This window comes from Mytilus californianus, unplaced genomic scaffold, assembly GCF_021869535.1.
Source record: "Mytilus californianus isolate M0D057914Y unplaced genomic scaffold, xbMytCali1.0.p SCAF_1, whole genome shotgun sequence".
Lineage (NCBI taxonomy): Eukaryota > Metazoa > Mollusca > Bivalvia > Mytilida > Mytilidae > Mytilus > Mytilus californianus.
In genome coordinates this window covers 129,817,066-129,830,167 of record NW_026262581.1, presented here as the reverse complement: position 1 = coordinate 129,830,167, position 13,102 = coordinate 129,817,066, and the positions used below count along the sequence as shown (strand labels likewise).

At 33.0% G+C, this 13,102-nt stretch overlaps 1 protein-coding gene across 7 annotated transcripts in view; it reads left to right on the top strand.

Annotated features, from left to right (window-relative positions):
- LOC127713229 (structural maintenance of chromosomes protein 6-like) overlaps positions 1 to 13,102 on the top strand; it is a 396,756-nt gene that overhangs the window by 44,730 nt on the left and 338,924 nt on the right. For all 7 annotated transcript variants that reach the window (XR_007987495.1, XM_052219769.1, XM_052219768.1 and 4 more), the window contains exons 15-20: positions 2,767 to 2,793; positions 3,096 to 3,179; positions 3,421 to 3,519; positions 6,916 to 7,185; positions 10,475 to 10,531; positions 11,278 to 11,586. Coding sequence is in view for 6 of the 7 variants with exons in the window: in XM_052219769.1 (XP_052075729.1) it covers positions 2,767 to 2,793; positions 3,096 to 3,179; positions 3,421 to 3,519; positions 6,916 to 7,185; positions 10,475 to 10,531; positions 11,278 to 11,586 (846 nt within the window). In the remaining variant the exon portion in view is untranslated. The remainder of the gene's footprint in view (positions 1 to 2,766; positions 2,794 to 3,095; positions 3,180 to 3,420; positions 3,520 to 6,915; positions 7,186 to 10,474; positions 10,532 to 11,277; positions 11,587 to 13,102) is intronic.

Below are 13,102 nucleotides of genomic sequence, written 5' to 3'. Positions count from 1 at the left end.
TATAAAACTGGTGTTGATAATTCTCTATTGGGAAAAGAAGAATTGATTTGGTTATGTTGTGATCCTTAGGTAATAGGCCAAGATCACAGCAGCTATGGATAGACTACCAGATATTCTCTCTTGAAGTAAATGAATGGTTCATCTGTTATGCCACTTGATTAAAGGTTAAACTCATTATTTGTGTAGAAAGGATATTTTGAAGTATATTATTTTTTACAGCAAAAGTCATTTTTGTCTCGCCTGCAACTTTTGTCGCAGTATGCAAGACTAAAAGTATTACTATCCGGAGGCGTAAACTATTTGTATAAAGCTTTATATTTCAGAAGGTAGAAGACCTGGATGCTTCATATCTTGCAGGTACCTTATGTTAAGAAGTTTCCGTCTGTCATATGTCCATTAACCTTGACCTCATTTTCATGGTTCAGCAACTGCTTGAAAAAAAATTATAGTTTTTTTGTCATGTGAATTTCTCACTTATTATGAGTAATAGGATCATTATATTTGGTATATGGGTTCCTTGCAACATCTACAAGTCCCCCAGACAGGGTTCACCTGACCTCGACCTCATTTCATGGATCCGTGATCAAGGTTAAAGTTACATGATTAGGTCCGTTTCTCAAATACTATAAGCAATAGATCAACTATATGTGGTGTATGGAATGATTGTAATGGGTACATTTCAGTCTGGCAGGTTTCATCTGACCTTGACCTCATTTTCATGGTTCATTGGTCAATGTTAAGTTTTTTGTGTTTTGGTCTGTTTTTCAAGTACTATAAGCAATAGGTCAACTATATGTGTAGTATGGAATGAATAATTGGTACATATCTGTCTGGCAGGTTTCATCTGACCTTGACCTCATTTTCATGGTTCATTGGTCAATGTTAAGTTTTTTGTGTTTTAGTCTGTTTTTCAAGTACTATAAGCAATAGGTCAACTATATGTGTAGTATGGAATGAATAATTGGTACATATCTGTCTGGCAGGTTTCATCTGACCTTGACCTCATTTTCATGGTTCATTGGTCAATGTTTAGTTTTTGTTTTTTGGTATGTTTTTCAAATACTAATAGTAATAGGTCAGCTATATGTGGTGTATGGAATAACTGTAAGGTGTACATGTCTGTCTGGCATATATAATTTGTCCTTGACCTCATTTTTATGGTTCATTGGTCAATGTTAAGGTTTTGTCTTGCCTTGACGGAGTCAAAAAGCAAGACATAGGTATGCTGTTTCCGGCGGCGACGGCGGCTGCGTCAACAATGTATTAGTTTGTGATTAGGTCTAGTTCATGGTGAACCACTAGAGGTAGGTCAATGATATTTGGTATGCAGTTGTATTAGCATTGGCACATCTCATTACCATGGAGATTATTTGGCCCCGCCCCCTCAGTCGAGGTCTACTGACTTTGAAACTTTGCTTAGTTTACATGTATTAATTTGTGATTAGGTCAGTTTATGGGGAACCACTAGTGGTAGGTCAGTGATATTTGGTATGCAGTTGTATTAACATTGGCACATCTCATTACCATGGAGATTATTTGGCTCCGCCCCCTCAGTCAAGGTCTATTGACTTTGAAACTTTGCTTAGTTTACATGTATTAGTTTGTGATTAGGTCAGTTTATGGGGAACCACTAGTGATAGGTCAATGATATTTGGTATGCAGTTGTATAAGCATTGGCATATCTCATTTCCATGGAGATTATTTGGCCCCGCCCCCTCATTCATGGTCTATTGACTTTAAAACTTTTGCTTAGTTTTCATGTATTAGTTTGTGATTAGGTCAGTTTAAGATGAACAACTAAAATATGAAGTCAATGATATTTGGTATGCAAATGTATTGGCATTTGCAAGTTTCATTTCCACGGAGATTATATAACCCCCACCGGGGCCACCCCTTAATTATGGTTCATTGACTTTGAAACTTTTACATAGTTTACAAGTTAATGTTTGTGTTAAGGTTTGTTTAAAGGGAACGACTTACTTGTGTTAAGGTTTGTTTAAAGGGAACGACTTACGAAAAGACAATGGTATTTGGTTTGCAGTTGTATTAACATTGGCACATCTCATTTCCATGGAGATTGTTTAGCCCTGTACCTTCAGTCATGGTTCGTTGACTTTGAAAATTTGCATAACTTGCATGTTAAAGTATTGCTATTTTAATTTCATCATTTGCATTATCAAAATAACAATTAGGAGAGACATATCTCTGTGTTAACAGTTTATTTGTGTTTTGGTCTGTTTTTCAAGTACTATAAGCAATAGGTCAACTATATGTGTAGTATGGAATGAATAATTGGTACATATCTGTCTGGCAGGTTTCATCTGACCTTGACCTCATTTTCATGGTTCATTGGTCAATGTTTAGTTTTTGTGTTTTGGTATGTTTTTCAAATACTAATAGTAATAGGTCAGCTATATTTGGTGTATGGAATAACTGTAAGGTGTACATGTCTGTCTGGCATGTATGATTTGTCCTTGATCCTATTTTCATGGTTCATTGGTCAATGTTAAGATTTTGTGTTTTGGTCTGTTTTTCAATTACCATAAGCAATAGGTCAACTATATTTGGTGTTTAAAAAAAATGTAAGGTGTATATGGCTGTCTGACAGGATTTATCTGACCTTGACCTCATTCTGATAAAAATGTTAAAACCTTGATCTTTAAGACTTCCAACATAAAATTAATGCTCAGTAAAGCAGACGAGACATTTCAGGGTGTGTAGTATGTTAGTCTACTACTGATTTCAACCTGTTTATTTTTGTTTCAGGATAAAGTGTATGATACATCAAGACTGGTAAGTCACTTTTATATTTACTTTCAAAAATGAAAAAAATATCTGATTATGATAAAAATAGCACAGCTAAAGTGATTGCTAATCACTTGATATTTAAGACAAGAAACTGTTATTTGAAAGTTTATATTTAATTGTACTTATTAAGCTATCTTGCTGTTACAGAAGTATTACTGCTTTTTATAACCGTAATTGCTTCACTTAATCATATTGATAACACAACAAACTTTGAAATGATAGTTTACCTGTGTATCTTACAAAGAGTACAGTGATGAATTTACCTGTATATCTTATTTACTTTACAGAGAGTACAGAGCGATGAATTCCCTGCTGTGATAGATGTTTTAGACGTAGAAGATCCAGTTATTGCTAATTGTCTTATAGATCAGGTAATATTTGTCACAGGTTGAAGTGCATAGAATGTTTAATGTATGATACGAATGAGTGTTTAATTCATCAAAAAATCTAATTTTTTAAGAAATGTATATGATCTGAAAAACTATTGAATTAAAAAATTGTCTGTATTTTTTTGAAAAATATATGGAAAGAGTGATCATTTGTTAAACTATGTGATGACAGTTGTATCATAAATAGACATTTGAAGAAATGTGTGTTTTCTTTATATTTCAGAGAAGCATAGAGCTTATTTTGTTGATTGCTGATAGAAAAAGAGCCACTCAAGTTATGGACCCTGAATTAAGACCAGGTCCTCCCAAAAATTGTAGAGAGGTATAGTTTGTGAAGTGAATTATATTGTTTGAAGGGAATTTTTTTTCATAGTATACGTTTCTAAAAAAAAAAATCATAGGTAAAGAGAATGATTTTGAGCAATTTAAAAAGATTGATAATCTTGATGATGATTTGTATGAAGTTTGTGATAATAGTTGCTTAAAATGTATATTCTTGCTTTTCTTAGTTTTAAACATAAAATGTTCATCACAAAGCCCACATTCACTATTTTTATACGACCGCAAAAAAATTTTTGTGGTCGTATATTGGTATGACGTTGGCGTCGTCGTCGTCCGGCGTCGTCGTCGTCGTCGTCCGAAGACACATCGGTTTTCGCACTCTAACTTTAGTTTAAGTGAATGGATCTTTATGAAATTTTACCACAAGGTTCAATACCACAAAAGGAAGGTTGGGATTGATTTTGGGGGTTATGGTAATAACAGTAAAGGAATTAGGGGCCAAAAAGGGGCCAAAAATAAGCATTTTTGTAACTTCCAGACATAACTTGTGTGTTAGTGTATGGATCTCTCTGACATTGTACCACAAGGTTCCATATCACTAAAGGAATGCTGGGATTGATTTTGGGGGTAATTGCCTCCAAATTTTAGGAATTAGGGGCCAAAAAAGGGGCAAAAAACAAGCATTTTTCTAGTTTCATGACAATAACTTGTGTGTAAGTGTATGGATCTTTCTGAAATTGTACTACAAGGTTCCATATCACAAAGGGAAAGCTGGGTTTGAGTTTGGGGGTAATTGCCCTAAACGTTTAGGAATTTGGGGCCAAAAAGGGGCCAAAAAACACATTTTTTTCTAGTTTCCAGACAATAACTTGTGTTCAAGTGTATGGATCTCTCTGAAATTGTACTGCAAGGTACCATACCACAAAGGGAAGGCTGGGATTGAGTTTGGGGGTGATGAATCATAATGGGGGTTCAAAAAATTTTGGGGGGGATTTATTTTTTTTTCCTTTTTTTTCTTTTTTTCCTTTTTTGTTTCTTTTAAAATTTTCCATTTTAAGTTGGTTATTTCTGATTTATATTTAAAATCAAATAATAATGATATGGTAGGAGATACACACCAAACAGGATGTGTAAATTATTATATAATAAGTATTGTGCAATAGCAAGAAATTTTCAATTGCACAGTATTGCACAATAGCAAGAAATCTTCAATTGCACAGTATTGCGCAATAGCAAGAAATCTTCAATTGCACAGTATTGCGCAATAGCAAGAAATATCCAATAGCACAATATTGCGCAATAGCAAGAAATTGTCAATTGTACAGTATTGCGCAATAGCAAGAAATATTTAATAGCACAGGATTGTGCAAAAGAAGATACTTCCTATAAATTGCTTATTTCTTGACCAATTTCAATGGGGTTTTATTCTTGATTTCATGGGGTTCTTTAATATGCTGAATCTAACCGTGTATTTAGTTTTTGGATTTTGGGCCCCGTTTTTAAATTGGTCCAAATTGAGGTCCAAAGGGTCCAAAATTAAACTTTGTTTGATTTCATCAAAAATTGAATTATTGGGGTTCTTTGATATGCCGAATCTAACTGTGTATTTAGATTCTTAAATTTTGGTTCCGTTTTCAAATTGGTCTACATTAAGGTCCAAAGGGTCCAAAATTAAACTTAGTTTGATTTTAACAAAAATTGAATTCTTAGGGTTCTTTGATATGCTGAATCTAAACATGTATTTAGAATTTTGATTATGGGCCCAGTTTTCAAGTTGGTCCAAATCGGGGTCCAAAATTAAACTTTGTTTGATTTCAACAAAAATTGAATATATGGGGTTCTTTGATATGCTGAATCTAACCATGTATTTAGATTTTTGATTTTTGGGCCCCGTTATCAACTTTGTCCACATTGAGGTCAAAAGGGTCCAAAATTAAACTTTGTTTGATTTCATCAAAAATTGAATTATTGGGGTTCTTTGATATGCCGAATCTAACCGTTTATTTAGATTCTTAATTTTTGGTTCCGTTTTCAAATTGGTCTACATTAAGGTCCAAAGGGTCCAAAATTAAACTTAGTTTGATTTTAACAAAAATTGAATTCTTAGGGTTCTTTGATATGCTGAATCTAAACATGTATTTAGATTTTTGATTATGGGCCCAGTTTTCAAGTTGGTCCAAATCGGGGTCCAAAATTAAACTTTGTTTGATTTCAACAAAAATTGAATACATGGGGTTCTTTGATATGCTGAATCTAACCATGTATTTAGATTTTTGATTTTTGGGCCCCGTTATCAACTTTGTCCACATTGAGGTCAAAAGGGTCCAAAATTAAACTTTGTTTGATTTCATCAAAAATTGAATTATTGGGGTTCTTTGATATGCCGAATCTAACCGTGTATTTAGATTCTTAATTTTTGGTTCCGTTTTCAAATTGGTCTACATTAAGGTCCAAAGAGTCCAAAATTAAACTTAGTTTGATTTTAACAAAAATTGAATTCTTAGGGTTCTTTGATATGCTGAATCTAAACATGTATTTAGATTTTTGATTATGGGCCCAGTTTTCAAGTTGGTCCAAATCGGGGTCCAAAATTAAACTTTGTTTGATTTCAACAAAAATTGAATATATGGGGTTCTTTGATATGCTGAATCTAACCATGTATTTAGATTTTTGATTTTTGGGCCCCGTTATCAACTTTGTCCACATTGAGGTCAAAAGGGTCCAAAATTAAACTTTGTTTGATTTCATCAAAAATTGAATTATTGGGGTTCTTTGATATGCCGAATCTAACCGTGTATTTAGATTCTTAATTTTTGGTTCCGTTTTCAAATTGGTCTACATTAAGGTCCAAAGGGTCCAAAATTAAACTTAGTTTGATTTTAACAAAAATTGAATTCTTAGGGTTCTTTGATATGCTGAATCTAAACATGTATTTAGATTTTTGATTATGGGCCCAGTTTTCAAGTTGGTCCAAATCGGGGTCCAAAATTAAACTTTGTTTGATTTCAACAAAAATTGAATATATGGGGTTCTTTGATATGCTGAATCTAACCATGTATTTAGATTTTTGATTTTTGGGCCCCGTTATCAACTTTGTCCACATTGAGGTCAAAAGGGTCCAAAATTAAACTTTGTTTGATTTCATCAAAAATTGAATTCTTGGGGTTCTTTGATATGCTGAATCTAACCATGTATTTAGATTTTGGATATTGGACCATAATAGGTGAATGTCCAATTTAAAATTTTTAAGTTCTTAGACCACATTCAATTTGTGTTAGAAACCTATGCTGTGTCAAATATTTAATCACAATCCAAATCCAAAGCTGTATCAAGCTTGAATGTTGTGTCCATACTTCCCCCAACTGTTCAGGGTTCGACCTCTGCGGTCGTATCAAGCTGCGCCCTGCGGAGCATTTTATTATGTTTTCCATTACAGGCGTTTACTCTGAGTGGTGATCAGTTATACTGCTTTCCATCACTTCGTCATTACTCTTGTAACTACGACAGAGCTAAATTTCTGACAGCCAATGTTGAGGAAGATATTCAGAAAATGGAGGAAGAATTAAATGGGATAAGATCTGATTTAGAAAAGAATAGACAAAAACAAAGAAATCTGAATATAGAAATAAGTAAAAATGAGAATGAAGGCAAGAAAACAGATACTCAGTTGATGAAAATTCATCAGAAAATAAGGAAGTTCAATACAGTAAGTAATCTATTCTCATATATGTTTAAAAGAAGTGGGATTTATGTCAATGAGACAGCAACCAAACAAAAGATCATTCTAATATCATGCTCTTCTTTCCCTTTGTAAGCAAAGCCAGTCATGTTCCTATTCCTATAGAACATGTGTTGCATGTGTGTGACGTCACAATTAGAATTACAACAATTGGCTTTTGAACCATTCTAACATTTTTATTGGTTTTGCTTACTAGAAATTAAAAATATTTTAAAATTAAATTTACATGCTTCAATTCATTTTTGTCGAGCCTTCGACTTTTGTCGAAAAAGCGAGACATAGCGATCCTACATTCCGGCGGCGGCGTCCACAAATATTCACTCTGTGGTTAAAGTTTTTGAAATTTTAATAACTTTCTTAAACTATCCTGGATTTCTACCAAACTTGGACAGAAGCTTGTTTATGATCATAAGATAATATTCAAAAGTAAATTTTGTAAAAAAAAAATTCCAATTTTTCCGTATTTTACTTATAAATGGACTTAGTTTTTCTGCCAAGAAACATAACATTCACTCTGTGGTTAAAGTTTTTGAAATTTTAATAACTTTCTTAAACTATCCTGGATTTCTACCAAACTTGGACAGAAGCTTGTTTATGATCATAAGATAATATTCAAAAGTAAATTTTGTAAAAAAAAAAATTCCATTTTTTCCGTATTTTACTTATAAATGGACTTAGTTTTTCTGCCAAGAAACATTACACTCACTCTGTGGTTAAAGTTTTTGAAATTTTAATAACTTTCTTAAACTATCCTGGATTTCTACCAAACTTGGAAAGAAGCTTGTTTATGATCAAAAGATAGTATCCAGAAGTAAATTTTGTAAAAAAAAAAATTCCATTTTTTCTGTATTTTACTTATAAATGGACTTAGTTTTTCTGCCATGAAACATTACATTCACTCTGTGGTTAAAGTTTTTGAAATTTTAATAACTTTCTTAAACTATCCTGGATTTCTACCAAACTTGGAAAGAACCTTGTTTATGATCAAAAGATAGTATCCAGAAGTAAATTTTGTAAAAAAGTAAAAAATAAATTCCATTTTTTCCGTATTTTACTTGTAAATGGACTTAGTTTTTCTTCCAGTTAACATTACATACAGTCTGCACTTTAAGTTTTTAAAACATTTATTAGATTGATAAACTATCCTGGATTTTTACCAAACTTGGACAGAAGCTACTTACAATCAAAAGATAGTATAGAGAGGAATAATTTTATTAATTTTTTTCCTCATTTTTGTTGAGCCTGCGATTAACAGCAAAAGTAGGCGAGACACTGGGTTCCGCGGAACCCTTACAAATTTTTTGATTATGAAAAAGTTAATTTGCTAAAACATTTGTCCTTCATCAAATCAAAATGGTTGCTTTGACCCGGTCTTATAGATTTGCTTCAAAGAACAAAAGTTTTGAATTTTCCTTTTAGAATCGAAATAATTTTATCATGCCATCCTCTAGGCTCAGTTTCACATGGTTAGGCATTATATTTGTTATTTTACACCTCACTAATGCTCTGTACAAAGATATTGACGAATGTAATGCTTACTCATGTTAACATGAGCATAAAGCATGACCTCAAAGAATTACTTTTAAAGTATTATAGATAATTCCCCCTTTTAGTCTAGTACAGCACAGTATGGTACAACCTTAACCTAAATAACATGTTTGAGTGACCAAGAACCATGGTTATTGTTGAGCCTGCGACTTAAGTCGCAGAAAGCTCGACATAGGGATAGTGATCCGGTGGCGGTATTAACTAACTTCTTAAAAGCTTAATATTTCAGAAGGTACAAGACCTGGATGCTTCATACTTTGTATATAGATGACTCATGATATGAAGTTTCCTTCTGTCATATGTCCATTGTCCTTGACCTCATTTTCATGGTTCAGTGACTACTTGAAAAAAAGTTAAGATTTTTTGTAATGTTAATTTCTCTCTTATTATCAGTAATAGGATAACTATATTTGGTATGTGCGTAACTTGTAAGGTCCTCATGTCTGTCAGACAGTTTTCACTTGACCTCGACCTCATTTCATGGAACAGTGAACAAGGTTAACTTTTCTTGGTCAAGTCCATATCTCAGATACTATAAGCAATAGGTCTACTATATTTGGTGTATGGAATGATTGTAAGGTGTACATGTCCAACTGGCAGGTGTCATCTTACCTTGGCCTCATTTTCATGGTTCAATGGTAATAGTTTAGTTTTTGTGTTTTGGTCTGTTTTTCTAATACTGTATGCAATAGGTCAATTATATTTGGTGTATGGAAATATTTTACGATGTACATATCAGTCTGGCAGGTTTTATTTGACCTTGACCTCATTTTCATGATTCATTGGTTAATATAGAATTTCCATGGTTTGGTCTGTTTCTTTTATACTATAAGCAATAGGTCATCTATATTCTGTGTATGGAATGATTGTATTAAAGGTGTACATGTATTTGTCTGATAGATAAATATTTCCACCTTGGTTTATCTGACCTTGACCTCATTTTCTTGGATCATAAATGTTAATGTGATACTTGTAGTAAAACTTTATATGTAGGGCTATCAACATAAAATCAACGGTCAGTATAGTAGGCGAGACATTTCAGTGTGTGCACTCTTGTATTTAAATAGTTTCAATCAATAAAAATTTGTTTATACTGTCTTTGATATTTTTTTTGATATTTTTTTTTACACAAGATACACAATTTTGACCTTTGATAAGCCTTGTTAAACACGAAAAAGGTTCTCAAAGCAAAAATGTTATAATAGTGCTTTTTTGAATACATTGGAATATGGTAGAAATCGTTCAAGGTTGTCAAAACTGTAATATTATTTGTCTTACTTGTCCATCTGTCAGTTCATATGTCCTTCTATCTGTCCAGCAAATATTTTGATCACACCTTTCTGAGGTATGATCAAACAAAACTTCATATTTGGTCAGCAGCCTGATGAGTTGTAATGTGTGAGAACTTTATTTATCTATCAGACAAATACTTCCTGTTTGAAGATACTTTGAATTTTCAATATGTTGAATTGACTTTTTTCATCACACTTTGCTCAAGTACACTAGAAAAATTTCTTATTCAGTCAGCAGCTTGGCAGTGATTAATTGTTAAGTTTAAGTGCTTTTCAGACCTGTCAGAAACCTTCTTGAGTTTTTTATTACTGGATATTAGAAGTGGGGTATGCTTATCACAACAACATGTGCATTCTTCTTTATTTTTCTCATAATGATATTTTTCCTGAAATAGTGTGTTATATTTTATTTACAGGACGTTGATGATTTAAAGAGTATAGAAGATCCAGCACCAGTTGATGTCACCACATTGGTAAGTGTCTGTTGATGTCACCTCATTGGTAAATGTCTGTTGATGTCACCACATTGGTAAGTGTCTGTTGATGTCACCTCATTGGTAAATGTCTGTTGATGTCACCACATTGGTAAGTGTCTGTTGATGTCACCTCATTGGTAAATGTCTGTTGATGTCACCACATTGGTAAGTGTCTGTTCATGTCTCCTCATTGGTAAATGTCTATTGGTGTCACCACATTGGTAAGCGTCTGTTGATGTCACCACATTGGTAAATGTCTGTTGATGTCACCACATTGGTAAGTGTCTGTTGATGTCACCACATTGGTAAATGTCTGTTGATGTCACCACATTGGTAAGTGTCTGTTGATGTCACCACATTGGCAAGTGTTTTAGGTAACAAATTGTACTTAGAAATATTGAAATAAGAAACTTTGCATGTAGTAGTAACTTAAAAGAAAACATTAGCAGACACATTTTCTCATTGTAAGTATTATTTAAAAATTGTACGAGATATCTTTTCATATAATTATCTTAAACAGGCATTACCTGTTATTATAATAGAAATTGCTTTGCTCAGTTACCTTTCTAAATAGCTTCAAATATATCATTTATAATTTTGTGAAATGTTCCCTTTTTAAATATCTTCTTTACATGAATATTTAATAATTTTTCAAACCAATAGTAATAGGACTTGAGTTTAGAATAAGCTGAGCTTAATGATATGGAGTTTACCGGACATTAAACTTTTCCTGCCAATTCTAGGAAGAGGAAGTAGAAAATTTAAAAGAATCAATTCAAGCACATGAAGATCAAAAATCAGAAAAACAGGGAATATATGACGATGCACAAATAGATGTAGAAGAGGCGGATGCAAATTTCAAAGTTATTGAGAAAGAAATGAGAAGTAAAGCTGAAGGAGGTGAACCCCTAAGAGACGATCTAGGAAAAGTACAGGCAGAAATAGAACAGGCAAAAAGTCATAAAAAACATTATGAAATGAAATACAAGGAGCAAGAAAAGAAGATTGCTGATTTGAAGAAGAAAATAGATACATATAAGGCAGAAATACAGGTACAATGCAGTTGTGCTTTATTTTTTAAGTAATTATATCTAGTCCAATACCTGTGCCTTCTTATTAAATATTTGGATATATAGTCAGATCTGTTTTGTGTCTGGATCATTTCTTGTTCATGACATTTACAGAGGAAAGGTTTATGGAACATGATAGATTTCAAATTGATAATTGAAATCTGAGAAATATCCTTAAAAACTTCACATAGTTTTTAGTTTTTTTCCCAAGCAGATATTAGGTAACAAAATCCCCTGCCACATTACAGCAGGTTAAATGAACAACAAACTGGCTTATAAAGAAAGACATGACTATTTCCTTTGTGGCTTCCACCTAAAGACATCACTATTTCCTTTGTGGCTTCCACCTAAAGACATGACTATTTCCTTTGTGGCTTCCACCTATCTGATTCTGATACAGATCATCTGTTAAAGCTTTGCTTACAAGATACACTCCATTCTACAACTCTATCATCTGTTAAAGCTTTGCTTACAAGATACACTCCATTCTACAACTCTATCATCTGTTAAAGCTTTGCTTACAAGATACACTCCATTCTACAACTCTATCATCTGTTAAAGCTTTGCTTACAAGATACACTCCATTCTACAACTCTATCATCTGTTAAAGCTTTGCTTACAAGATACACTCCATTCTACAACTCTATCATCTGTTAAAGCTTTGCTTACAAGATACACTCCATTCTACAACTCTATCATCTGTTAAAGCTTTGCTTACAAGATACACTCCATTCTACAACTCTATCATCTGTTAAAGCTTTGCTTACAAGATACACTCCATTCTACAACTCTATCATCTGTTAAAGCTTTGCTTACAAGATACACTCCATTCTACAACTCTATCATCTGTTAAAGCTTTGCTTACAAGATACACTCCATTCTACAACTCTATCATCTGTTAAAGCTTTGCTTACAAGATACACTCCATTCTACAACTCTATCATGTGTTAAAGCTTTGCTTACAAGATACACTCCATTCTACAACTCTATCATGTGTTAAAGCTTTGCTTACAAGATACACTCCATTCTACAACTCTATCATGTGTTAAAGCTTTGCTTACAAGATACACTCCATTCTACAACTCTATCATGTGTTAAAGCTTTGCTTACAAGATACACTCCATTCTACAACTCTATCATCTGTTAAAGCTTTGCTTACAAGATACACTCCATTCTACAACTCTATCATCTGTTAAAGCTTTGCTTACAAGATACACTCCATTCTACAACTCTATCATCTGTTAAAGCTTTGCTTACAAGATACACTCCATTCTACAACTCTATCATCTGTTAAAGCTTTGCTTACAAGATACACTCCATTCTACAACTCTATCATCTGTTAAAGCTTTGCTTACAAGATACACTCCATTCTACAACTCTATCATCTGTTAAAGCTTTGCTTACAAGATACACTCCATTCTACAACTCTATCATCTGTTAAAGCTTTGCTTACAAGATACACTCCATTCTACAACTCTATCATCTGTTAAAGCTTTGC